The 21,192-nt window shown below is 38.0% G+C and overlaps 1 protein-coding gene across 2 annotated transcripts in view; it reads left to right on the top strand.

The window, feature by feature from the left end:
• LOC131036814 (sialyltransferase-like protein 1) overlaps window positions 1-21,192 on the top strand; it is a 181,815-nt gene that overhangs the window by 61,776 nt on the left and 98,847 nt on the right. For both annotated transcript variants that reach the window (XM_057968800.2, XM_057968799.1), the window contains exons 3-6: window positions 19,832-19,918; window positions 20,051-20,128; window positions 20,213-20,304; window positions 20,445-20,646. In XM_057968800.2, the coding sequence (XP_057824783.1) occupies window positions 19,832-19,918; window positions 20,051-20,128; window positions 20,213-20,304; window positions 20,445-20,646 (459 nt within the window). The remainder of the gene's footprint in view (window positions 1-19,831; window positions 19,919-20,050; window positions 20,129-20,212; window positions 20,305-20,444; window positions 20,647-21,192) is intronic.

Here is a 21,192-nt window from a genome sequence, read left to right as displayed (position 1 = left end):
TTGGAGATAGTTGATAAGCCCATAGACCCCTCAATACAATGGGGTTGTTAGAGGGATGGAGATGGCTTGGTACATGCCGCATACTAGAGACGCGCTATATAGATTTTGAGGTAAAGTAGTGAACACTGCATTTTTATCTTTTAAACAAAAGTTAATGCAAAGACTTGTAAGATGCAACACTCGATGATTTTTGGTCCAGGCTCAAACCAAAAGCTAACATATTTTCATGTTTTTGGTTTAGTGCATAAGTTTTGGTTCTTGTAACAAAATGAAATGAAATAGATTTTAAGAGCTTCAAATATTTCTTTTATGTGTATAGTGAACAATCGAAAGCATATTTGATTGATATTTTCAACTAACAAAGTCGTAGTTAGTCAGGATTTTGATATAAAAGAAAGAAAAGCTTCCTTTGATTGTAATCCTCACTAGTAATTTGTCAACAATCAATATGGAACTTGTGTTGTGATTCCTTTAAAAATGAAGGCTCTAGTTCTTCTTGTACTCCATCATAGTCATAAGTCTAGTAGCCTTTGGTTGGTATCTCTTCTACACCATTGGCATATTTGCGATGAAGACATTTGTTGAATTCAACTTAAGATGTGTTTGTTTCATTAGAGGTGTCTTGGGTCACATAATAGTAGAGATCAAAATGGTATTCGACCACGCTGATGATACCTTCTTACTTGATTGGGGTGAGTAGGGACAACGATTGTTGGTGTAGATGAGCATGTTTATTTCACTCTTTCTTTAACCTTTTCAAGGTGCTTGAACAACAATGGTCCTGCAAAACAAAAAGTTAAATCAAAACGGGAGGCTTTCTTGCAAGTTGGGTATGATGCTTTGAATACTTGGGAGTTGGTCGAGTTGCCTCCAAGTAAAAATCCCATTGAATGCAAATGGATATACAAGCTCAAATGTAAAGCTGATAGTATGGTAGAAAAGTACAATGTTTATCTTGTAGCACAAAGATATTCACAATAGGAGAGGATAGACTAAGAGAAGAATTTTGCAACTATTACCAAGATTGTTAACTTTAGTTTCAGCCTGGTTTTAATGAAAGGTTTATTAGATGGATGTAAAGAACACCTCTTTGAATTAGGATCTAGATGATGAGATCTACATGGTGCACATTGAAGGATTTCAAGTACCTAGCATTGATCATCTGTTTTGTTAGCCTCTCAATCTCTTGCATGAGATAAAGCATGCTACTCAAGCTTGGTACATTAAGATTGATCAGTATTTTTGAGATCTAGATTTACGAGAAGCATTTATGATCCTAATCTTTATGTCAAAAGCGATGGTGATGACATTGTGATTCATGTTGTTTATGTTGAATCTTGTTGTCACAAGTAGTGAGGCCAATGCATTGTAGTGAGTGAATTTGATCTATGTTTTCCTCTTGACACGATGATCCATGCCTCCTACAATATTTGTTTAATTTTAGAGTTTTGACAACAAGGTTATTTCATTTTAATGGCATAGATCAAGTATGCCATGAATAATTTGTAATGGTCTCACTTGTTTGATTGTAATCCTTCCCCTTACCTATGGAGGTTGGACTGAAGTTGTTAGTCATGACATTCATCACTAGATGATGAGTTACTTTATAAACAATTGATAGGCAATTCAATATATCTTATATCAACTTGATTGGATCTTTGTTTTCTTGTTAGTTATCTCTCTTGGTTTTTGGCCCAATTGAAGTTCATTGGAATGCAACAAAACTAGTGTTATGATGTCAAAGGTGCTCCTGATTTTGGCATTCTTTATTAGGGGATAGATGATTGCAGGTTGATAGGATGAACAAGCTTTGATTGTGCCGGTTTAGTTGATACTTGAAATTAATTATCGTTTATCTTCTCTCTTGTCTTCGGAGTTGTTTTGTGGTAGAATAAGCTTGAGCACACTATAGTATTATCTTCCATTGCAATTGTTAGTTTCAGTTGTGAAGCAATATGATTATGTTGATTTTTGAGTGATTTGCAACTTCCTCAAATTACATTGATTCCATTCTTCTATTATAATTAGGCAATTTTCAAGCTATAGTGAAGTACCTAGTTTATCATGTTCACACCAAGTACATTTAGGTAAATCATCACTACATTCAACAATTGGTTGACTTTGATGATATTTCTCTCCAATGCTGCACTTCTTGGGAGCAATCGGCTGATCTATTGACTAAGCCTCTTGGTACTTTTTTCTTTGTCAACTTTTGAGACAAAATTGGACTTGTAACCAGTTTAGTTGTTAAAGGGGGATATTAGATATAATTTAATATTGGACTCCACTTTGTGCACATAGGAATTATTTGTCAATGTTAATGATGTAATCCACTTTGTGCACATAGGAATTATTTGTCAATGTTAATGATGTAATAACACCTCATTAGCTGGTTCAAAAGTAACTTACAATGTGAGTTACAACCAATAATATAACCTCCCCATAAAATAATAGATACAAGAATACACTCATTGAAATGTGTGCCATCCAATTCTCTCAAACTATGTGCATTCATTCTTCCAACATAATAGAGAATGTGACAAATGAAAAAATATTTGGAGGCCAAATCTAAAATTCTAGAAGGGAAGAAAGATATATACCATAAAATGCTAGCAAATTTGGCAAAGGAAGGTAGATGAGTCATTACAAAAAGAAAAGAAAAGGCATAAGGAGTAGAGGAAAGAAGAAATTATGGATGGCCAAGAAAAATGAGGACTGTTTTCCAAATGAGGAGATTGACCACTTGTAGCTAGCAATGTTTGAAAGAACGTGCGAAGATGAGGATAGGATAAATGGCAAAGGACAATATTATGTAGAACTATTAAAGACAAAGCAATCCAATAGTGACATCAAGAAAGAACCAAGTATTGCCACAATATGTAATGTCCCCTTCCTTGTGATGATGCATTCAGTGGTCCATTGGCCTATTCCGGAGACCCGTAGGCTATGTGGAAAGGTGAATTAGGTTTTCCATGTTCTTTGGAGTTCCGACCAAGCTTGTCAGGGATGGAATGCGAACTTACTATATTTAGTAAGTTAGGGTTTGGCCATCGGGATGGTGCAGAGTTGTAAGCTCGCCAAGCTCTTTCTCTAGTTGCGAAGATCACGATTTTCGGAGCATTATTTCATGACTTGCTATTTTTAGTAAGAGGCAGTTTCGGCATTCTATTTTTGGCAATCCTGGATTTGGTCCTGATCCAGCACAGTTCAGTGATCCTCATTGCTCAGCCTTATCCGGATTTTATTGATAATCAGTACTGGAGCTATAAGCGATTTAATTAAATATTATTCCTTATCCTAAGGTTATTATTTAATTATTTAATTATTGATTGTTGTTATGGGGAATTGTTCAAAATATGACATTTTTCCCAAGTTAGGCCTGGGCGAATTATTTGATGATTAAAAGAAGACTTTATTTTTATACTTCAAAGTTTTATTATGCCAAAATCGTGGTCCTCTCTCCTAGGCGTGATTTTTGACTTGGGAAGTGGGCGCCATTTTTGGGTCCACCACATGAAATGAAATGCAGTTTGAATGAGGAGAATTTGGAGGCAATTTCATTTGAATTCCAGACTTGAAAAGCTATATAAACATGTGTTTGGCTCCTCGTTTGATATTCAGAGAAAATATATCGTTATGCTGTTGGAATGACTCCAGACTTCTTCGAGGGTGAACACCTCCTAGATCTTTCTTTCCAGTTTCGAGTGTGAGACATCACTCCTAGCTGTGGTTCGAAATTGTGAGCTATTTGGTGATTTTTGGGTGTGTTGGTGAAGAGTTGTGTGCTGTTGCATTTTTTTGGGTGTTGCTGGTGTGTGTTGGCTGGAAGTGTATTTTGCTTGTAGCTATCTGCGTGTTGGGTGAATCGTTTTGGGTGAAGGCTCGTTGGAAGCGTATTGGAGAGACAATAATTCTCCTACATTGGTGTGGCATTTGGAGAACTCTCCAATTTACAGTTGCAAATCAAAATATTCAGCCAAAACGCCATTTCTAGAATTGCCTTGGGTTGCGTGCATCACCTTTGCTGCTCTCCAATCGCAGTTTCAAGGTATTGAATTGGTTGCTTATGTTATACTCTTCATTTGCATCTGGTTTGGTATGATTTCATTCAGTTTTGAGAGAGTTACAAGCATTTTAGTGGTTTTTGGGGTGGCTGGTTCTGCATTTCATTGCCTTTGATTTCAGAACAGCAAGTAGTGTTTTGTGGTGAGAATGTGTTACTGAATACTTGAGATATGTACTTAATTCTATCTTCTCTCGCATCTCTATCTTTGTAAGATTGCTTCAGTGTTACTGACCAATCATTCTAAGTTGCATTTCCCACTGAACAAGTGGAAGAGGATGGCTTAGCCGCCTTCATGTTTTGTAATTCAGCTTTGTCCTCCCACTGAGCAAGTGGTTGAGTGATATTGTCCTCCCGCCGAAATATGCGGTTGAGTGATAGTGTTATGTAAAAGTCCTCCCGCTGCATAAGTGGTAGAGTGATTTGGTTCTGTTATGCTCTTGTTACCTTGGCTGGTTTACTGCCAAGTTCTTGTTCTTCATCCTGCTGAAAAGTGGAAGGGGCTGGCTTGCTGCTCGGTATTGTACTTGCATTGTAATTTCCAACGGATTAGTGAGCTAACGAACCCCTTATCACTGGATGTTCTCACCTTCCCACATTGGGCTCTTGGTGATCAGAAAGTGGAAGGGTTACTTTCAGTGCTGGTTTTCCCGCCAGCCTGTGAAGTCAAAGTAAACAGAGTTCTCCATGAGTGACGGAGACGTCTATTACTACAATAGAGAATAGAGACACCAACAACATCAGATTCCTGCAGTGCCTTTTGAAGAGACTTTTTCAGAAGTCTTGAGAAACAAAGATAAGGAAGTTGATTCAGTGGAGTCAGCAGATTCAATGGGGGAAAGACTATTTGGACATAATGAAACAGCTATGGTTGTAGAGAAAATAGAGAAGAAATTTGACACTATGATGGACATGATGTCCCAGATGATAGCTACCTATAGGTAGAGTGCTGGAGGAGGGCATAATCAAGATCCAAATCAGAATATGAGTGGTAATAATGTCAGCACTTCCAACAACTTCTGTAGTAATGGAAATGGCAGCAACAATGGCAGCAATAGTAATGGAATGCCTGTTGGATCGATGACTAGGCCATTGTAACCCGTTTTCCTTCCAAGGGAAACATCACCTCTTGAAGTTGAAGTTCCTGTAGCTGAGGAGATTCGGGCTAGTTTTGTGGAGTATGCAACATTTCCCCAAGAGATTTGAAATGCTATGTCTCTTGACCAATACATAAATCGAAAGAAGAGAAGGGAAGGGAGATATGATAATCGTTACCCCACTCCCAGAGATTATCAACAGGCTCTTGGGAAGGTCACTCTAGCACACTTCGATGGAAGCAGTGTGAGCACAGGTAGAGCTTGGGTGCAGAAGTTGGAAAGCTACTTGTCCTTGAGACCTATGCCTGAAGAAGAGGCCATCAAGTTCGCCACCTTGCATCTTGATGGAGCTGCTCACGAATGGTGGTACCATGGGTTGATCACCCTTGGTCATAACTTGATCCATACCTATGCTGAATTTACCAACAAGTTGATAGAAAGATTTGATACCAAGGATCTGGAGGTGAAGTTTAGAGAGCTTGCACAACTCAAACAGCAGGGTTCTGTGGACACCTTCATAACTGAATTTCAAAGTCTTTCAGTTATGGTTAGTAGTATCTCGGAGAAAAGACTGGTGGTCCTATTCATTGAAGGACTTGAAGAACCATTGAGAGGTTGGGTAAAAGCCTTTGACCCGCCCACCTTGGCTGATGCAATCAAGAAGGCTAGAAGCATGGAGTTGGCTGCCCCTAAGTCTAGAATTCAGTCAAAGCCTTTCCCATTCCGTAAAAACAAGAAGAAATTTTCTAATCAGCCTAAGAAGTTACCTCCTTGGATGGATGATGAGCTCCGTCAAGAACTTCGGAGGAAGAATTTGTGTTATTCATGCAAGGAACCTTGGGTTCCAGGTCATAGATGCCATGTAAAGGGTAATGCTCGGCAAATGGAAGCATATTCAGCTGATGGATCAGATTTTGAAAATTCAGAACAGCAGCTTGATTCGGAGGAAAGTGAGCATGAAGAGGCTCCAGAAGGGCCTGAAAGTGATCAAGATGATAAGGCAGTTGCCCAACTCTCTAGCTTCCACAAGAATGAATCATTCAGAGTTCGAGGAGCATTGGAAGAGCATCGACTTGTTGCTCTAATTGATACCGGAGAAACTCACAACTTCATTGATGCTAGGATTGTTGCCAAGAGAGGTCTTATCATTGATGATGTTGAAGACTTCAAGGTCATGGTGGTTGATGGATCAACAATTTGTTGTAAACGGATGGTGTCAAACATGTCAATGAAGCTTGGTAATTATGAAGTCAAGGATGACTTCTATGTTGTCAATATTGGAAGGACCGATGATGTGGTCCTTGGCATTCAGTGGCTGCGATCTCTTGGTGAGATCACTCTTAACTTGCAAACCATGGAGTTAAAGTTCATGATTGAAGGAAAGGTGTTTTTGGGAGGGATGTCTAATGGAGGCCCTCGGATTGTATCCCTGAAGAGGATGGAGAGGCTGATCCGTCATAACCAAGTAGAGTGGGCAGCAGAATGTGTGATAATGCCATCAAACCCATTAGAAGACAAGGGTAGCTACACTACTGATATTCAAGCTCTAATCACAGACAAGAGCAAGGTCTTTGGAAATCCGCCATTTAGAAGATCTCCTGAGTGTATAGTCATGCCATCCCACTCACCTGAAGAAAAGAGAAGCTATCCTGAAGACATTCAGGCTTTGATTTCAAAGAGGAGCAAGGTGTTTGAGACTCCACCCCTGGGTAGGCCGCCTGAGCGTGGTACTGAACACATCATTGAGCTGGAAGAAGGTGCTAAGCCTATCATGACTACTCCTTACCGTTACCCAAAGAAGCAGAAGGATGAGATTGAGAAAGCCATTAAGGAGCTTCTAGACATGGGTTACATTAGGCCAAGCAAGAGCCCCTTTGCTTCGGCTATTGTACTGGTGAAGAAGAAGGATGGGACCATGCGTATGTGCATGGACTACCGAGCCTTAAATCAAAAAACCATCAAGAATCGGTACCCCATTTCGAGGATTGATGAGCTCATTGATGAACTGCATGGTGCTGTGTACTTCTCCAAGATAGATCTTAGATTGGGCTACCATCAAATTAGAGTGAGGGCTTCTGATGTTGAGAAGACTGCTTTTAGATGCCACTTTGGGCATTTCGAATTTCTAGTCATGCCCTTTGGTTTGACTAATGCTCTAGCCACATTTCAGTCTTCCATGAACAAGATCTTTCAGAAACAATTGAGGAAGTTTGTGCTCATATTCTTCGATGATATTCTCATCTTCAACAAGTCTTGGAAGGAGCACTTACAACACTTAGATGAAATTCTTAGCATTCTGGAGTCTGAATCATTGTTTGCCAAAGAATCTAAGTGTGAGTTTGGAATGGAGTTGCTCTACTTGGGGCACATCATCAGTGCAAAGGGTGTGAAGGTGGATCCTGAAAAGATTAGAGCTATCCTTGATTGGCCACTACCTGAGAACATAACGCATTTGAAAGGATTTTTGGGTCTATGAGGTTTTTACAAAAGGTTTGTGAAGGGTTATTCTTAGTTGGTTGGCCCCCTCACAGATCTCACTAAGAAAGGAGCCTTTGAGTGGTTTGCAAAGGCACAAACAATGTTTGATCAGTTTAAGGAGATCATGAGCTCATGCCCAGTTTTGGCCTTACCAGATTTGACCAAGTCTTTGGAACTGCAATGTGATGCGTCAGGAGAAGGTGTTAGTGCAGTTCTTATGCAAGACAAGCATCCTATTGTCTTCGAAAGTAGAAAGTTGAGAGGAACTGAAAGGCTATATTCAATTTATGACAAGGAGATGCTTGCCATAATGCATGCCCTTGCTAAATTCAGGCAGTATCTGGTGGGAAGTATGTTTGTTGTTAAGACTGATCATAACCGTCTTAAGCATTTCATGCACCAGAAAGATTTGAATGAAAGGCAACAGAAGTGGGTTAGTAAGCTTCAGGCTTATGACTTCGACATTGAGTATGTCAAAGGGAAGAACAACATAGTGGCAGATGCACTTTCAAGGAGACCCCATCTAAGCTCTATATGTGAGCTCACTTTTGATTGGAGGGACCTATTGCTTGCTGATTATGCCAAAAATCAGTTTGCAACCAACATTGTTGAAGGCACTTTTCATGGTGAAAAGTACAGTTTGGTTGATGGATTGATTTTGTTACTTGTATAAGGGAAGGATCCTTCTTCTACCTGAATCTAAGTTGAAGGAGACTTACAAGCAGATCCGAGAGAGATTCTCTTGGAAAGGGTTGAAGAGAGATGTCTTGAAGTACATTAGGGAATGCCATACTTGTCAGAAGAACAAGGATGAACACACAAAACCCGCTGGTTTATTGCAACCATTGCCAATTCCCAGTCAAAAATGGGAAAGTGTCTCTATGGATTTCATCACTGGGTTGCCAAAGGCTAGTGGGAAGGATTGTATCTATGTGGTGGTGGATAGATTAACAAAATTTGCTCATTTTTTCGCCATCACTAGCTCATTTACAACAGCTTAGGTTGCTGATTTGTTCTTCTGTGAGGTGTTTAGGCTACATGGGCTGCCTAAAAATATTGTGAGTGACAGGGACATCAAGTTCCTAAGCTCCTTCTTGCAAGAGATTTTCAGATTATGTGGTGATGTGCTCACCCCAAGCACGAGTTACCATCCCTAGACAGATGGACAAACATAGATAGTAAATAAGTGGTTGGAAGGTTACTTGAGGAACTACATTTTAGAGCAGCAGAAGGCATGGGTAAGATGGCTACATCTTGGTGAATACTGCTATAATTCCACTTATCACATGTCCATCAGGATGTCACCTTTCATGGCACTATATGGTTATGAGGCCCCTAGTTTTGCTGATTTGGTGTTTGGAGAGAGCAGAGCACCTCAAGCTAGGGATATGGTTCAGCAGTGTCAGGATATTCTAAAGGCATTGAAGGACAACCTCCAGATTGCACAAAGTCGGCAAAAGTTGTATGTTGATCAGCAGTGTATTGAGCGCTCATTTGAGGTTGATGATATGGTCTACCTAAGACTTCAACCCTTCAGACAGTCTACTCTCAAGAAGAGTGGAGCGGAAAAACTCAAGCCACGTTTTTATGGACCATTCAAGGTCATCAGGAGAGTGGGAGTTGTGGCTTATGAGTTGGAGCTACCATCGAGTAGCCGAGTACATAATGTCTTCCACGTGTCACGCCTCAAAAAGGCGCTTGGGCACAATGTGATAGTCTCTTCTGATTTGCTTCCTTTGGATGAAGAGAGAGAATTGGTGCTAGTTCTTGAGGCGATCCTTGATGTCAGAGAACAATTGTTGAGGAGGAAGACCATCCAAAAGTATTTGGTTAATTGGAAGGACTTACCGGTGGAGGATGCTACATGGGAGAATGAGGAGGTTTTACAGCATCTTGGCTTGCGATTGGTTGAGGACAAGCAGTTTTGGGAAGGGCGGATTGTAATGTCCCCTTCCTTGTGATGATGCATTCAGTGGTCCATTGGCCTATTCCGGAGACCCGTAGGCTATGTGGAAAGGTGAATTAGGGTTTCCATGTTCTTTCGAGTTTCGACCAAGCTTGTCAGGGATGGAATGTGAACTTACTATTTTTAGTAAGTTAGGGTTTGGCCGTCGGGATGGTGCAGAGTTGCTAAGCTTGCCAAGCTCTTTCTCTGGTTGCGAAGATCACGATTTTCAAAGCATTATTTCATGGCTTACTATTTTTAGCAAGTGTCAGTTTGGGTGTTCTATTTTTGGCAGTCCTGGATTTGGTCCTGATCCAACACAGTTCAGTGATCCTCATTGCTCAGCCTCATCTGGATTTTGTTGATAATAAGTACTAGAGCTATAAGCGATTTAATTAAATATTATTCCTTATCCTAAGGTTATTATTTAATTATTTTATTACTGATTGTTGTTATGGGGAATTGTGCAAAATATGATATTTTTCCTAAGTCAGGCCTGGGCGAATTATTTGATGATTAAAAGAAGACTTTATTTTTATACTTCAAAGTTTTATTATGCCAAAATCGTGGTCCTCTCTCCTAGGCGCAATTTTTGACTTGGGAAGTGGGTGCCATTTTTGGGTCCACCACATGAAATTAAATGCAGTTTGAATGAGGAGAATTTGGAGGCAATTTCATTTGAATTCCAGACTTGAAAAGCTATATAAACAGGTGTTTGGCTCCTCATTTGATATCCAGAGAAAATATATCGTTATGCCGTCGGAATGACTCCAGACTTATTCAAGGGTGAACACCTCCTAGATCTTTCTTTCCAGTTTTGAGTGTGAGACATCACTCCTAGCTGTGGTTCGAAGTTGTGAGCTATTTGGTGATTTTTGGGTGTGTTGGTGTAGAGTTGTGTGCTGCTGCGTTTTTTTAGGTGTTGCTGGTGTGTGTTGGCTGGAAGTGTATTTTGCTCATAGTTATCTGCGTGTTGGGTGCATTGTTCTGGGTGAAGGCTCGTTGGAAGCGTATCAGAGAGACAATAATTCTCCTACATTGGTGTGGCATTTGGAGAACTCTCCAATTTACAGTTGCAAATCAAAATATTCAGCCAAAATGCCTTTTCCAGAATTGCCTTGGGTTGCATGCATCACCTTTGCTGCTCTCCAGTCGTAGTTTCAAGGTATTGAACTAGTTGCTTATGTTATACTCTTCATTTGCATTTGGTTTGGCATGATTTCATTCAGTTTTGTGAGAGTTATGAGCATTTTAGTGGTTTTTGGGGTGGCTAGTTCTGCGTTTCATTGTCTCTGATTTCAGAACAGCAAGTAGTGTTTTGTGGTGAGAATGTGTTATTGAATACTTGAGATATGTACTTAATTCTATCTTCTCTTGCATCTCTATCTTTGTAAGATTGCTTCAGTAGTACTAACCAATCATTCTAAGTTGCATTTCCCACTGAACAAGTGGAAGAGGATGGCTTAGCTGCCTTCATGTTTTGTAATTCAGCTTTGTCCTCCCACTGAGCAAGTGGTTGAGTGATATTGTCCTCCCGCCGAAATATGTGGTTGAGTGATAGTGTTATGTAAAAGTCCTCCCACTGCATAAGTGGTAGAGTGATTTGGTTCTGTTATGCTCTTGTTACCTTGGCTGGTTTACCGCCAAGTTCTTGTTCTTCATCTCACTGAAAAGTGGAAGGGGCTGGCTTGCCGCCCGGTATTGTACTTGCATTGTAATTTCCAGCGGATTAGTGAGCTAACGAACCCCTTATTACCGTATGCTCTCATCTTCCCACATTGGGCTCTTGGTGATCAGAAAGTGGAAGGGTTACTTTCAGTAGTATTGGGATTATATTTCCTAACTTTAACGAGTGCATTGTAATATTTGCTGGGCTCAAAAACCGAAAAAATTAGAGGGAATATTACACATTAAGAGATTACTAAGGTGATGAAATGGCTAAGATAGTAGAAATGTTGAAGGATATGCCGAAGTTTTTTCCTTGATGCTATCGTGAGATGAAAGGAGTTCATTTGTTGTTGGATAAGTTGAAACCTACGCAAAACCCATAAAGAAGCAACCTTGAAAAATGAATCAAAATTTTTGCATTGAGGCAAAGGAAGAGATTGATGAGATGGGTAGGGATAATTTACCCTATGTAAGCAATACAATGGGTAAGTCCAATTGTGATATTAATCTTGAAGCATGGACATATAAGAGGTTGCATTCTTTATAGAGTGCTAAATGAAGTGTATGATTGATCCGTCTTTGACAATGTTGTCGTCACATGGGAACTCTTGAAGTAGCCTCATATGATTTGTATAGCTTTTTGGTTGAAAAAAAGTTCCCTTAAGACTTTAATTAATACTCTTCATTTGCTCAGCATACTCGAACACACAATTGCAGTCCTACCAACCCTATGTTTCTCAAACCATCATAGATGAAGGAAGTTTTGCACTTATGACCATACAAGGCTTCAAATATAGCCATCTTAGGAGATGAGTGTTAGTAGTTGTCATAAGTAAATTGAATTAGATGGATGTAATCTTCTCGTGTATATTGTTGATCAATAATAAACATCTCTAGCTAATCTTCCAAAACTTGGTTGACCCTTTTTGTTTGACCTTTAGCCTTGAGATGGTAAGATGAACTGGAGTTCAATTGGGTTCAAAACATAGAAGTAAACAATTTGTCCTAGTCTGAAATGATTGATTTTGGTCCTCCATGAAGACTAACAACCTCTTTGAAAAATCTCTTGGGGAGATTGAGAGCATAATTAGCAAGCTTTTTAGACAATAAAATGAGTTGCCTTGGTCAAGCAACATACTATGACTGAGATAGCATCATTCCTATTATGTTATTTAGGCAACCCTAAGGTAAAAGTTGTTGAACCAACACCCATTTATGCTCGGTGATATCATGAGGTTGTAACTGACATCCAAGATGACAATGCTCTGCCTTGACTTGCTAATGTTCTAAACATTTGGCCACAAAATGTGCCACAATTTGATATATCCCCTGCAAAAAATATTACTGTTTGAGATAGGTATTATCTTAAGATGGCTCTTTTTTAGGCCTTTGTATGGTCAAGGGCTGTACAAACCTTAACTGAAGTTCACACCCTTTTGTTGTTCTGGAGTCATTTCTCACTGGATAGATCTTATTCAAGAAATGGTCGCAATATATTTATGACTACTATGTGCATTGGCCATGACATTTTCTTTCCCTTAAACTTACTCAAGATCCTTGTTGCAATTACTCAAAAAGTGCAAACATTTGCACTGCTGAGCATTTTGGTTAGGTTGTTCAAAGATATAGGTGCTGTAGACTCTATGATCAGTCTTGAGGTTAAAGGCTTTACCAAAAGAAAGCGCCTTCACATTTGGAATGCATGAATTGCTGCTACAGATTCTGGATCATGGCTGCACAAATCTTCTCATAGTGCTTCAATTTTTGAGATTTATTGGCCACAACATGACCATTTTAAGTTAGAAAACTACTCAATCCATCCAAAGATGCATCAATCCAAGCTATAAATTGTCCACTAAGGTTGAGAACTTGGAGAATTGATGCAAAAGCAAACACTTACTTGAGCTTTCAGAATCTTGCTTCACTCTTGGATGTCTACACATACTTCTTGCCTTTTTGGCTGTAGGGAAGTGATAGGATTATTAATTTTGGGGAAATTCTTCAAAAATCTGCGGTGATACCTTTCTAGTGCCATAAAACCTTTAACCTCTGCCACATTTATTGTTACTGGCCACTTAACCACAGCTTTGCTTTTGGTAGGATTAATTCACAAACATTGCTTAGAAATGCAGTGGGCGAAGGTTATGAACCTCTTTTTGGAAGAAAGAAAGAGCATTTAGATAGCTTTTCATAAAGCTAATGTTCCCTTAATCACTGCAGAACTAATCATTAATTATAATTATGCTTTTGTTCATTTTGAGAGCATATCATAATGCCATCTACAAATACTAAGTCAAATCTGTCCAAGAAATCCTTGAGCATGCCATGTTCATAAGGTTCATTATGGTTGCAGGATTGGTCAAACCAAAGGACACCACTATAAACTTGTAATGCCCATACTAATTCCTTATTTAGTACATCTTTCTCTTTGATCCTCAATTGGTCATACCCTTCCTTGAGATCTATTTTAGAGAAGATGGCTGTGCCTCCCATTGATCCTGGGAAGAAGATTGAACAAGACCCTTCTCCCTGTGTTCCTGAAATTGCAATTTTTCAATTCTTCAAATATAATGGTATTCATGCAATGAGGAGCCTTGGATGTAGCCTTTGATCCAGGTATGATGTTATTAGAGAAGTGAAATTCTCGAAATTGGGAATAGTCCTCATAATTCTTTTGAAAAAATCTAGAGGAGAGTGATCTTGAACTCCAGGTTCAACTTAAATTGCGCCACACAAATGGTGGAGAGTTGACATCCCTTTAGTAAGGTTTTTCTGGCTTGCAAGGCTGAAATTATTCTTAGACTGACAGGTCTGTCAATTTGTTAGATTGTAATTGATTTCCCATTGTTGTTAAAAAATATCACCTTATTTACAATCAATCAAAGCTTGGTGAAAATGGAGCCAATCCGTAGCTAGAGTTGATGTCACAAGATCCAAGTGGTGCTAAATGAAGAACACAGTATACTTTAACAATAGGCCTTAGGAAACTTATATAGAAATTCTAATAAATCCTCTATATAGAGGCATAATCCTCATTGTGAATTTTTTTGAAGTGGACTTCAAGGCATATAGTTGATGGCCTTTCTTTTTGATATATGATTTTGAAAGTAAACTCAGGCGATCTAAACTAAATTTCCCACAAAAATATAAAAGGTGATGTCACAAGTTCCAAGTGGTGCTAAATGAAGAACACTGTATTCTTTAACAAGAGGCCTTAGGAAACTTATACAGAAATCCTTATGAATCCTCTATATAGAGGCATAATCCACCTTGTGAATTTTTTTGAAGTGAACTTTAAGGCATATATTCGATGGCTATTTTTTTTGATATATGATTTTGAAAGTAAACTTAGGTGACCGAAACCAAATTTCCCACCAAAATATAATTAACATGGTGAAGCCACTAGTTTTTTAATTGATCTATACTTATGGTAAGGGTTTAGTGTCTAAATTTCCCATGGAGTTATAGTTTCTAATCAGAACCTAAATTTTATAATTGAGGTGGCAAATTAGGATTGAAGTTGCCCAATAAGCATAATGAAGGTGATGAATTATAATGTAATTTTCCCAATAATCATAACTAAGGCAGAAAACTAGAATATAATTTTCCAATAAACATCACTAAGTTGGTGAAATAGAAGGTAATGTTTGCAATAAACATAAATAAGGTTGCAAATTTCCCACTAAGCAAAATTGAGTTGGTTATTTAAGTATGATTTTTAGAAACATAGTTGATAGTGCATACTGAGAAGTGAAAAACAGATACTTAAAAAGGAGTGAATAGGTGATTAGGAAATTTATTTGGGCATTGAACTCTGCGGATTGAACTCAATGGATGTGACATGCTCCACAATCAATGTGGTGGTTATTGTTATGCAAATTCCAGTTGGTGACAAGTGATTTTAAAGCCTCTTGTCATAAGTATGACAAAAATATGTTAGATGAAGCTTTTGTAGCTATTCTGGTCTGTTTAAAGAATGTTTTGGCATCTTGCATAGTTGAATTTTGTACTTGATAAATCAATGTTTTGTGTTTTCAGTTAAATTTAATGCCTTTGTATGGGTGAAGGATGCATACATATAAGTTTATAACCCTTGCATTGCCAATAAAAATCAATCATACAGATGGAAAAAGTGACATCACAACAAGCATCCAAAGAAATTACAAAGTTGAAACAAAATTAATGCTTTTTGCAACCAATGGGTGGTTGCTGCAAAGGAACTAAAGTTGGCCTTTGAATGCCTTTATTGTCAAATCCCTTCATTTTTTTCATAATGCGTGCAATTAAAAGGGAACACTTCTCATATGAGGAGTTGCAGAAGATTTTCTGTCAGTACCTGAATTGCGCAGTAAGGAATGCAGAAATATTCAATTTCTTTTGTAATCTCATGCTGCATAAGTGAAATGGATTGACTGTTATTGCATTACAAGTTTACAGAGGGCCCAAATACTCTGCTTTGAGCTGAATTGATGAAATTGGATGTTGACCAGAAAGTCTTGAGGACTGAGGCTAATGAGTTGCTTTTGTTTTCAATCAGATGTGGTTGGTCTCTCCCAATTTTTAAGTTTCTGAATTGCCAGATCTTTCTCTAGCCAGTACCATTCTACTTGCTCAGCTAAAATATGACAGTTTGAAGCCATACCAGTGACATTGAGTTTGAGAAGTATGCAATTCTTTGCCCAAAAAATTATGTGATCATAGCGAAATGAGGATGATTTTAATCTCCCTATGCTGAAATATTGAAGTTTAATTTACTTCTCATTTGTGCTGGCATTGTACAGCCACTTTTTGATGGATGGATGAAACATACCATCCTTCTAACCAATAGATGTATATCTATACTCACCATCTTATGGTAATAGTTTGAAATTTGTCAAGATTAATAGTAAACAATTGTTTATGCCCAAGTCCATCAAAGCATAATTTCTTCTGTAGTGGTTTCAATGGGGGTGAAGAGTAGATCTGAGGAGGGTACCAAACAAAGCAAGAACAATTTATATCTGATTCCTTAGATTATTATTTTTTTATTTTTTGATGACTTCCTTGGGGCCAAGTAGATCTGTGTCATATCCCCTTCCTCGAATTAACTTTATTGAGGAGATCTTAGCCTGCCTCATTTAACAAAAAGATTTCATTGGTATTTCATTGTGAGCTTTGTTTTTGAGTTTTGGCATCTGAGGATGAAAACTGCTGGCTGTTTTCGGTGATCTAGGATGACAAAAACCCTTTTGGTTCTCATTTTTTGGGTTTGAGGATGGAAACCCTCTTATACACCTAGAGCATCTTCACATGGGGTTTCATTGAAGCAAATTTGGGAAAATTAATTCAAATCTTCAGCAATTTGGCTATTTGATTTGCAAGCAAATAATTTATCATCTTCAAGGAATCATTATTTCTGCATTGTTGGACTTTATTTCAATTCTATGTTGCTGATTTACAGTAGTGCCTGCATTTGTGGCAAGTTTGCACCATTTTAAGGATATTTCCAATGTTCCACGGGGACGTGTTTCCCCCACCTTTTGGGCTGCGTGTCGGAGATGGGGATGTTTCCGGGACGGGGAGACGGGGACACGACGTCTCCTGCCGTCCTGCCACCGCCACCGGAGCTCTGCTTGAGATGGGGAAACGTCTCCGCGTCTCCAAGTTTCCTTGGGGGACGTCTCGACGTCTCCTTGGGAGACTCCCAGGCGTCTCTTGAGGGGCGAGGAGACTTGCAGGAATCTTCCATCCTACGTCTCCAAGACTCCTTGGGAGACTCCCAAACGTCTCTTGAGGGGCAAGGAGACTTGCAGGAGAATCCCGTTCGAACACGTCAGACTCAAAAAGCAATTGAAATCCTTTTTTTTTTTTTAATTTTGAGCGATTTGAGCATTTTGCCATTTTGTCTTTTGTCATGCTATTGCTATTTGCTACTCATTGTAATAATGTATCATGTAATCATCATTATAGACTTTGTGATATTAGATATTAATATGATATTTTAATAATAGAAATCTCCAATTTGATAATTTCATTTGTCAAATTTTATTTAGCAATTAGCATTCAAGAAACTTTTGTTTTTAGATTTAATATTTCAAATTTTGCTATTTTGTAATTTTACTAATTTCTATAGTTCATTTGAAATGTAATTCTTATACTGTTATACTTCTTTTCACAAATAGTTTTTCAAGTACTATAAGTATATGTATAATTATATCAGCACCACCACCCTGCCACCCCCCCGCTGCCGTCCCCCCTACGTCCCCAAACTTAGGCCCTTTGTCCCCCTCGTCCCCGCGTCCCCCCGTCCCCAACGGCCGTGGAACACTGGATATTTCTAAGGGCGGCCGTACAAATCTGAACATTATTGGCAGAGAGACCAGCATATTCAGAGATTACTTTGGAATGCAGATTTGGGAGCCTTTGTTACTAAAACCCCAGAGTTATTCTTGTTGCTGTTTTCTGAGTTATCTTTTGATGGGCTGAACCAGCTAGTGGCAGAATTGCAACCTTAACATACCACATTATGAGTAACAATTCGTAGAAGAAGGGATCACAGCAACCCTACCTCCGTTTATGGAGGGTTTTATGGATGAATAGGAGCTGATCAGAGGCAGATTGTATCATTCTAGGGTTATAGGTCCGGCCAACATCATATAGTTTAGCTCAAGGCTGATCCATTGATCATCTGTGGGACAGTGAAAGGGTCTGGAGATACCATAAAGTCTGCTCACAGTTTACCAGCATTCATTATCAAGTCATCAATCTAATATTATAGATCTACTGTATGGTTTTCAGTTTGTTGGTATCTAGACTATGTAATTCCGAGTTTTGCATTTCCAGATTAGTATATTTATATTTGTAAACATTCCAGTGCTGTGGGCGAATAAAATAAGTTGAGATTAGTATATTTATATTTGTAAACATTCCAGTGCTGTGGGCGAATAAAATAAGTTGAGTTTACTATATTGTTCGTTCCATTTTGATTGCTGTTGTTCAAGGTTATCATAAGTAGCTGTAGCTGTCTATAATTATACTATTTCAGTTTGCAAAATTTCAGTAAAGGAAAGTTTTTGAAAATAAATTATTCTAGGGACATTACATTTTTCATCAGTTAAAGAATATACACATGAAAAAAATTGTGAGTGATTCAGGTTGTGATATTAAAACCCAGAAACCTTCCAGGTTCCAGCACATAAAGAAACTTAAATCCTTTTGATCTATTTTCAATAACCATTTTTGTGACTATTGGTTTCTATTACTAAAGGAGCATTGCATTCTTAATGAATATCTTTTTAATTGAGATACTCCCAAACTGATACTTAGTAATAAACGAAAAGTTTATATTATTCTTTATTTTGCTAACACTAAGGATCCCTGGAACAATATATTATTTTCCGGTCCTTTCTACCTTTAAAAAATTGTTTGGGCACTTTTTTTTGTGTCTTCATTGACAACTTTATTTTAAACAACCCCATTTTCAAACTATGTTATCTGATTGTCTCCTTTTTTAGTAGAGGATGGTTTTAGGGCCCCCGTGTGATACTGTAGCTAATTTTTGGTCTCATTGATCAACTTTGCCTATTCATTTACAGTAATATAATTTCTTTTTTCTCTGAAATATAACATTTCAGAGTAGCTGTTTCTTTTCTCAAATTTTTTACTTTAATACTCCATGGATTATTGTAGGAAAACAAGAGGAAAATGGGGAGTCCAATGGTGACTAAGGGAGCAAAGTTGATCCAGGTGGTAATTCCACTGAAAATAGTGTGAAAATGGGGCAAAGGTCTAAAACTGACTAGATCATGACTTGGTATCAGTTTAGGTAAGGACTGTTCTTGGGCCTAGAAATAGGAAGTATCTGAAAGTACGTTTAGTGTGCCCCATCAACACCACAGCAATAAAAGTAGATGAAAACAAAAAATGGTTAACCCTTCCATTTATGGAACATGAAACTGAATAATAATCATCATCGAATCATTCTTATAGGCCATTTTAAAAGGCAAGAGGAGGGTGGTCAGAAACATAGGAGACCATTATAGCATTCAAGTGTAAATGAGTAATTGCATGTAATTGAATCAAAGTGAACAAATATCTTCGTGATCCTGTCATAATGCATTACAGGAGTAGCAAAAACATTTCCATATTTTTTTTAATAGAGTTTTCTACACATAAAGAGTTCTTCCAAGTTATTTATTTATTCTCTTTCATGTGTATTTACAGTTTCATCTATTTCTGGTCATTGTACTTTGCAGTGTTTTCCTACATACAAAGTTATTTTTGTTTGTATTTCTTTTCAACATTATCCATAATTTCTTTTCATTCACACAAAATGTTAGGAATTTAGAAGTCATGGAAATACTCTAATTAATTAAAGTAAAAAATTTGGAAAAGAGGGATTGTGCTAGGATAAGCCAATTTCAGATAATTGAGTGATTTTGGAATTTAGACCATTTGGATCTGTTTTGCTTCTGAGAAATTTAAGCAAAGAGGAAAAAAGTTGGAAACAATTTCATGTGAAGACTCTTTTGCTGCATAGTTTTCTTTGACATTTCTTGTTTGTTATTTATAATTGAATATTAATAATAAAGTTGTGTGTAGCAAAGAAATGGTCTTGGGCTTATGGCGCATATAGTAGATCACTGCAAGCTTGTCCTTGCATACCCTAAAGGGACAAATAGTACCTGGGTAAGTGCAAGTTCCTCTTTTTTCTTTTTTTTCTTTTCTTTTTCATTCCTCTACTTACCAAAAATTTAGTACCTTCTACTGCAATGACAGAGCTTGAAATGTCCTTAATATTTGTTTGAATCTTTGCTGCAGTATAATGAACAGTTTAAATTTTATGAACCATTGGAGTACCCATTTGATATTTGTGAGACCATATTGCTCTGGGAACAAGTAAGTGTTTCTGAGCATACATAATAATCATTTGGTTACATTGTCAGTGAAAGAGGAGATTAACTTGTACCAGGCTCATGGCAGTATCGCAACATGACTACAATATTGACAAGGGAGTATCTGGATGCTCGACCTGATGGATGGATGGATTATGCAGCAAAGCGGATTGCCCAATTGTAAGTTATTATTTCCATCACTGTGCATTAGTCACCTATGTCCTAAAGATAGATTACATTATTAACTTTTCATTGAATATGCCTTTGGAGTGTTTGGATGAAGAGTTGAAAATTCAATGCTTACATGATTGCTGTCACAGAGGCATGGATAAATGCTACAATCGAACTCTTTGTGAGGATTACCTGAGCATGGTTTTACCATCTACTGCACCATTTCATCCACGTCAGTTTAAGACGTGTGCAGTTGTAGGGAACTCAGGAGATTTGCTAAAGAATGAGTTTGGTCCAGAAATAGACAGTCATGATGTAGTGATTCGAGATAATGAAGCTCCAGTGAATGAGGTAAATAATTTGATGGTTCCGTTCTTGTCTAAACTTAGACTGTCTTTGAGAGCCTAAATAGAAATAAGCTTTGAGTTCTTTTGTTGAATTCAATTTTTAATTTCTGTATAGTTCCTGACAACTACTATTTTATCATTAAATGCATGGGAGATTTGATGATGCATTCAAAGTAACATAATGTGAATTTGGCACATCAAAGTCATGCTTGTGGAGTTTGTTCCAGTTATCCGTTTTTCATGTTCCAAGGGATCCTAGCTACCTTCGAGTATAAAAGATTCAAATTTGGAAGCTTGTGTCAGGTCATTCACGTGGCCTATCTGTACAGGTTAAAGAATTGAGGTCTACAAGAGTGACTTTCATTGCTTTCTTATGCTGTCAAGTGCTTTGTAGCCAACTTTGGATGAGTCAGTGTTTGATATCTCTTTATTGAATGCTGATTCATTGGATGACATGAAGTTCCTTGTGATTTCATGAAAACTTTAAACCCATTTTTATGAATGTATGCCAGTCAGACAAAAGCCATTGTCTTTGATGCTCACATTGTTG

This window comes from Cryptomeria japonica, chromosome 5, assembly GCF_030272615.1.
Source record: "Cryptomeria japonica chromosome 5, Sugi_1.0, whole genome shotgun sequence".
Lineage (NCBI taxonomy): Eukaryota > Viridiplantae > Streptophyta > Pinopsida > Cupressales > Cupressaceae > Cryptomeria > Cryptomeria japonica.
The sequence above is the reverse complement of the archived record's forward strand: the minus strand, read 5'-3'. Positions and strand labels throughout refer to the sequence as shown.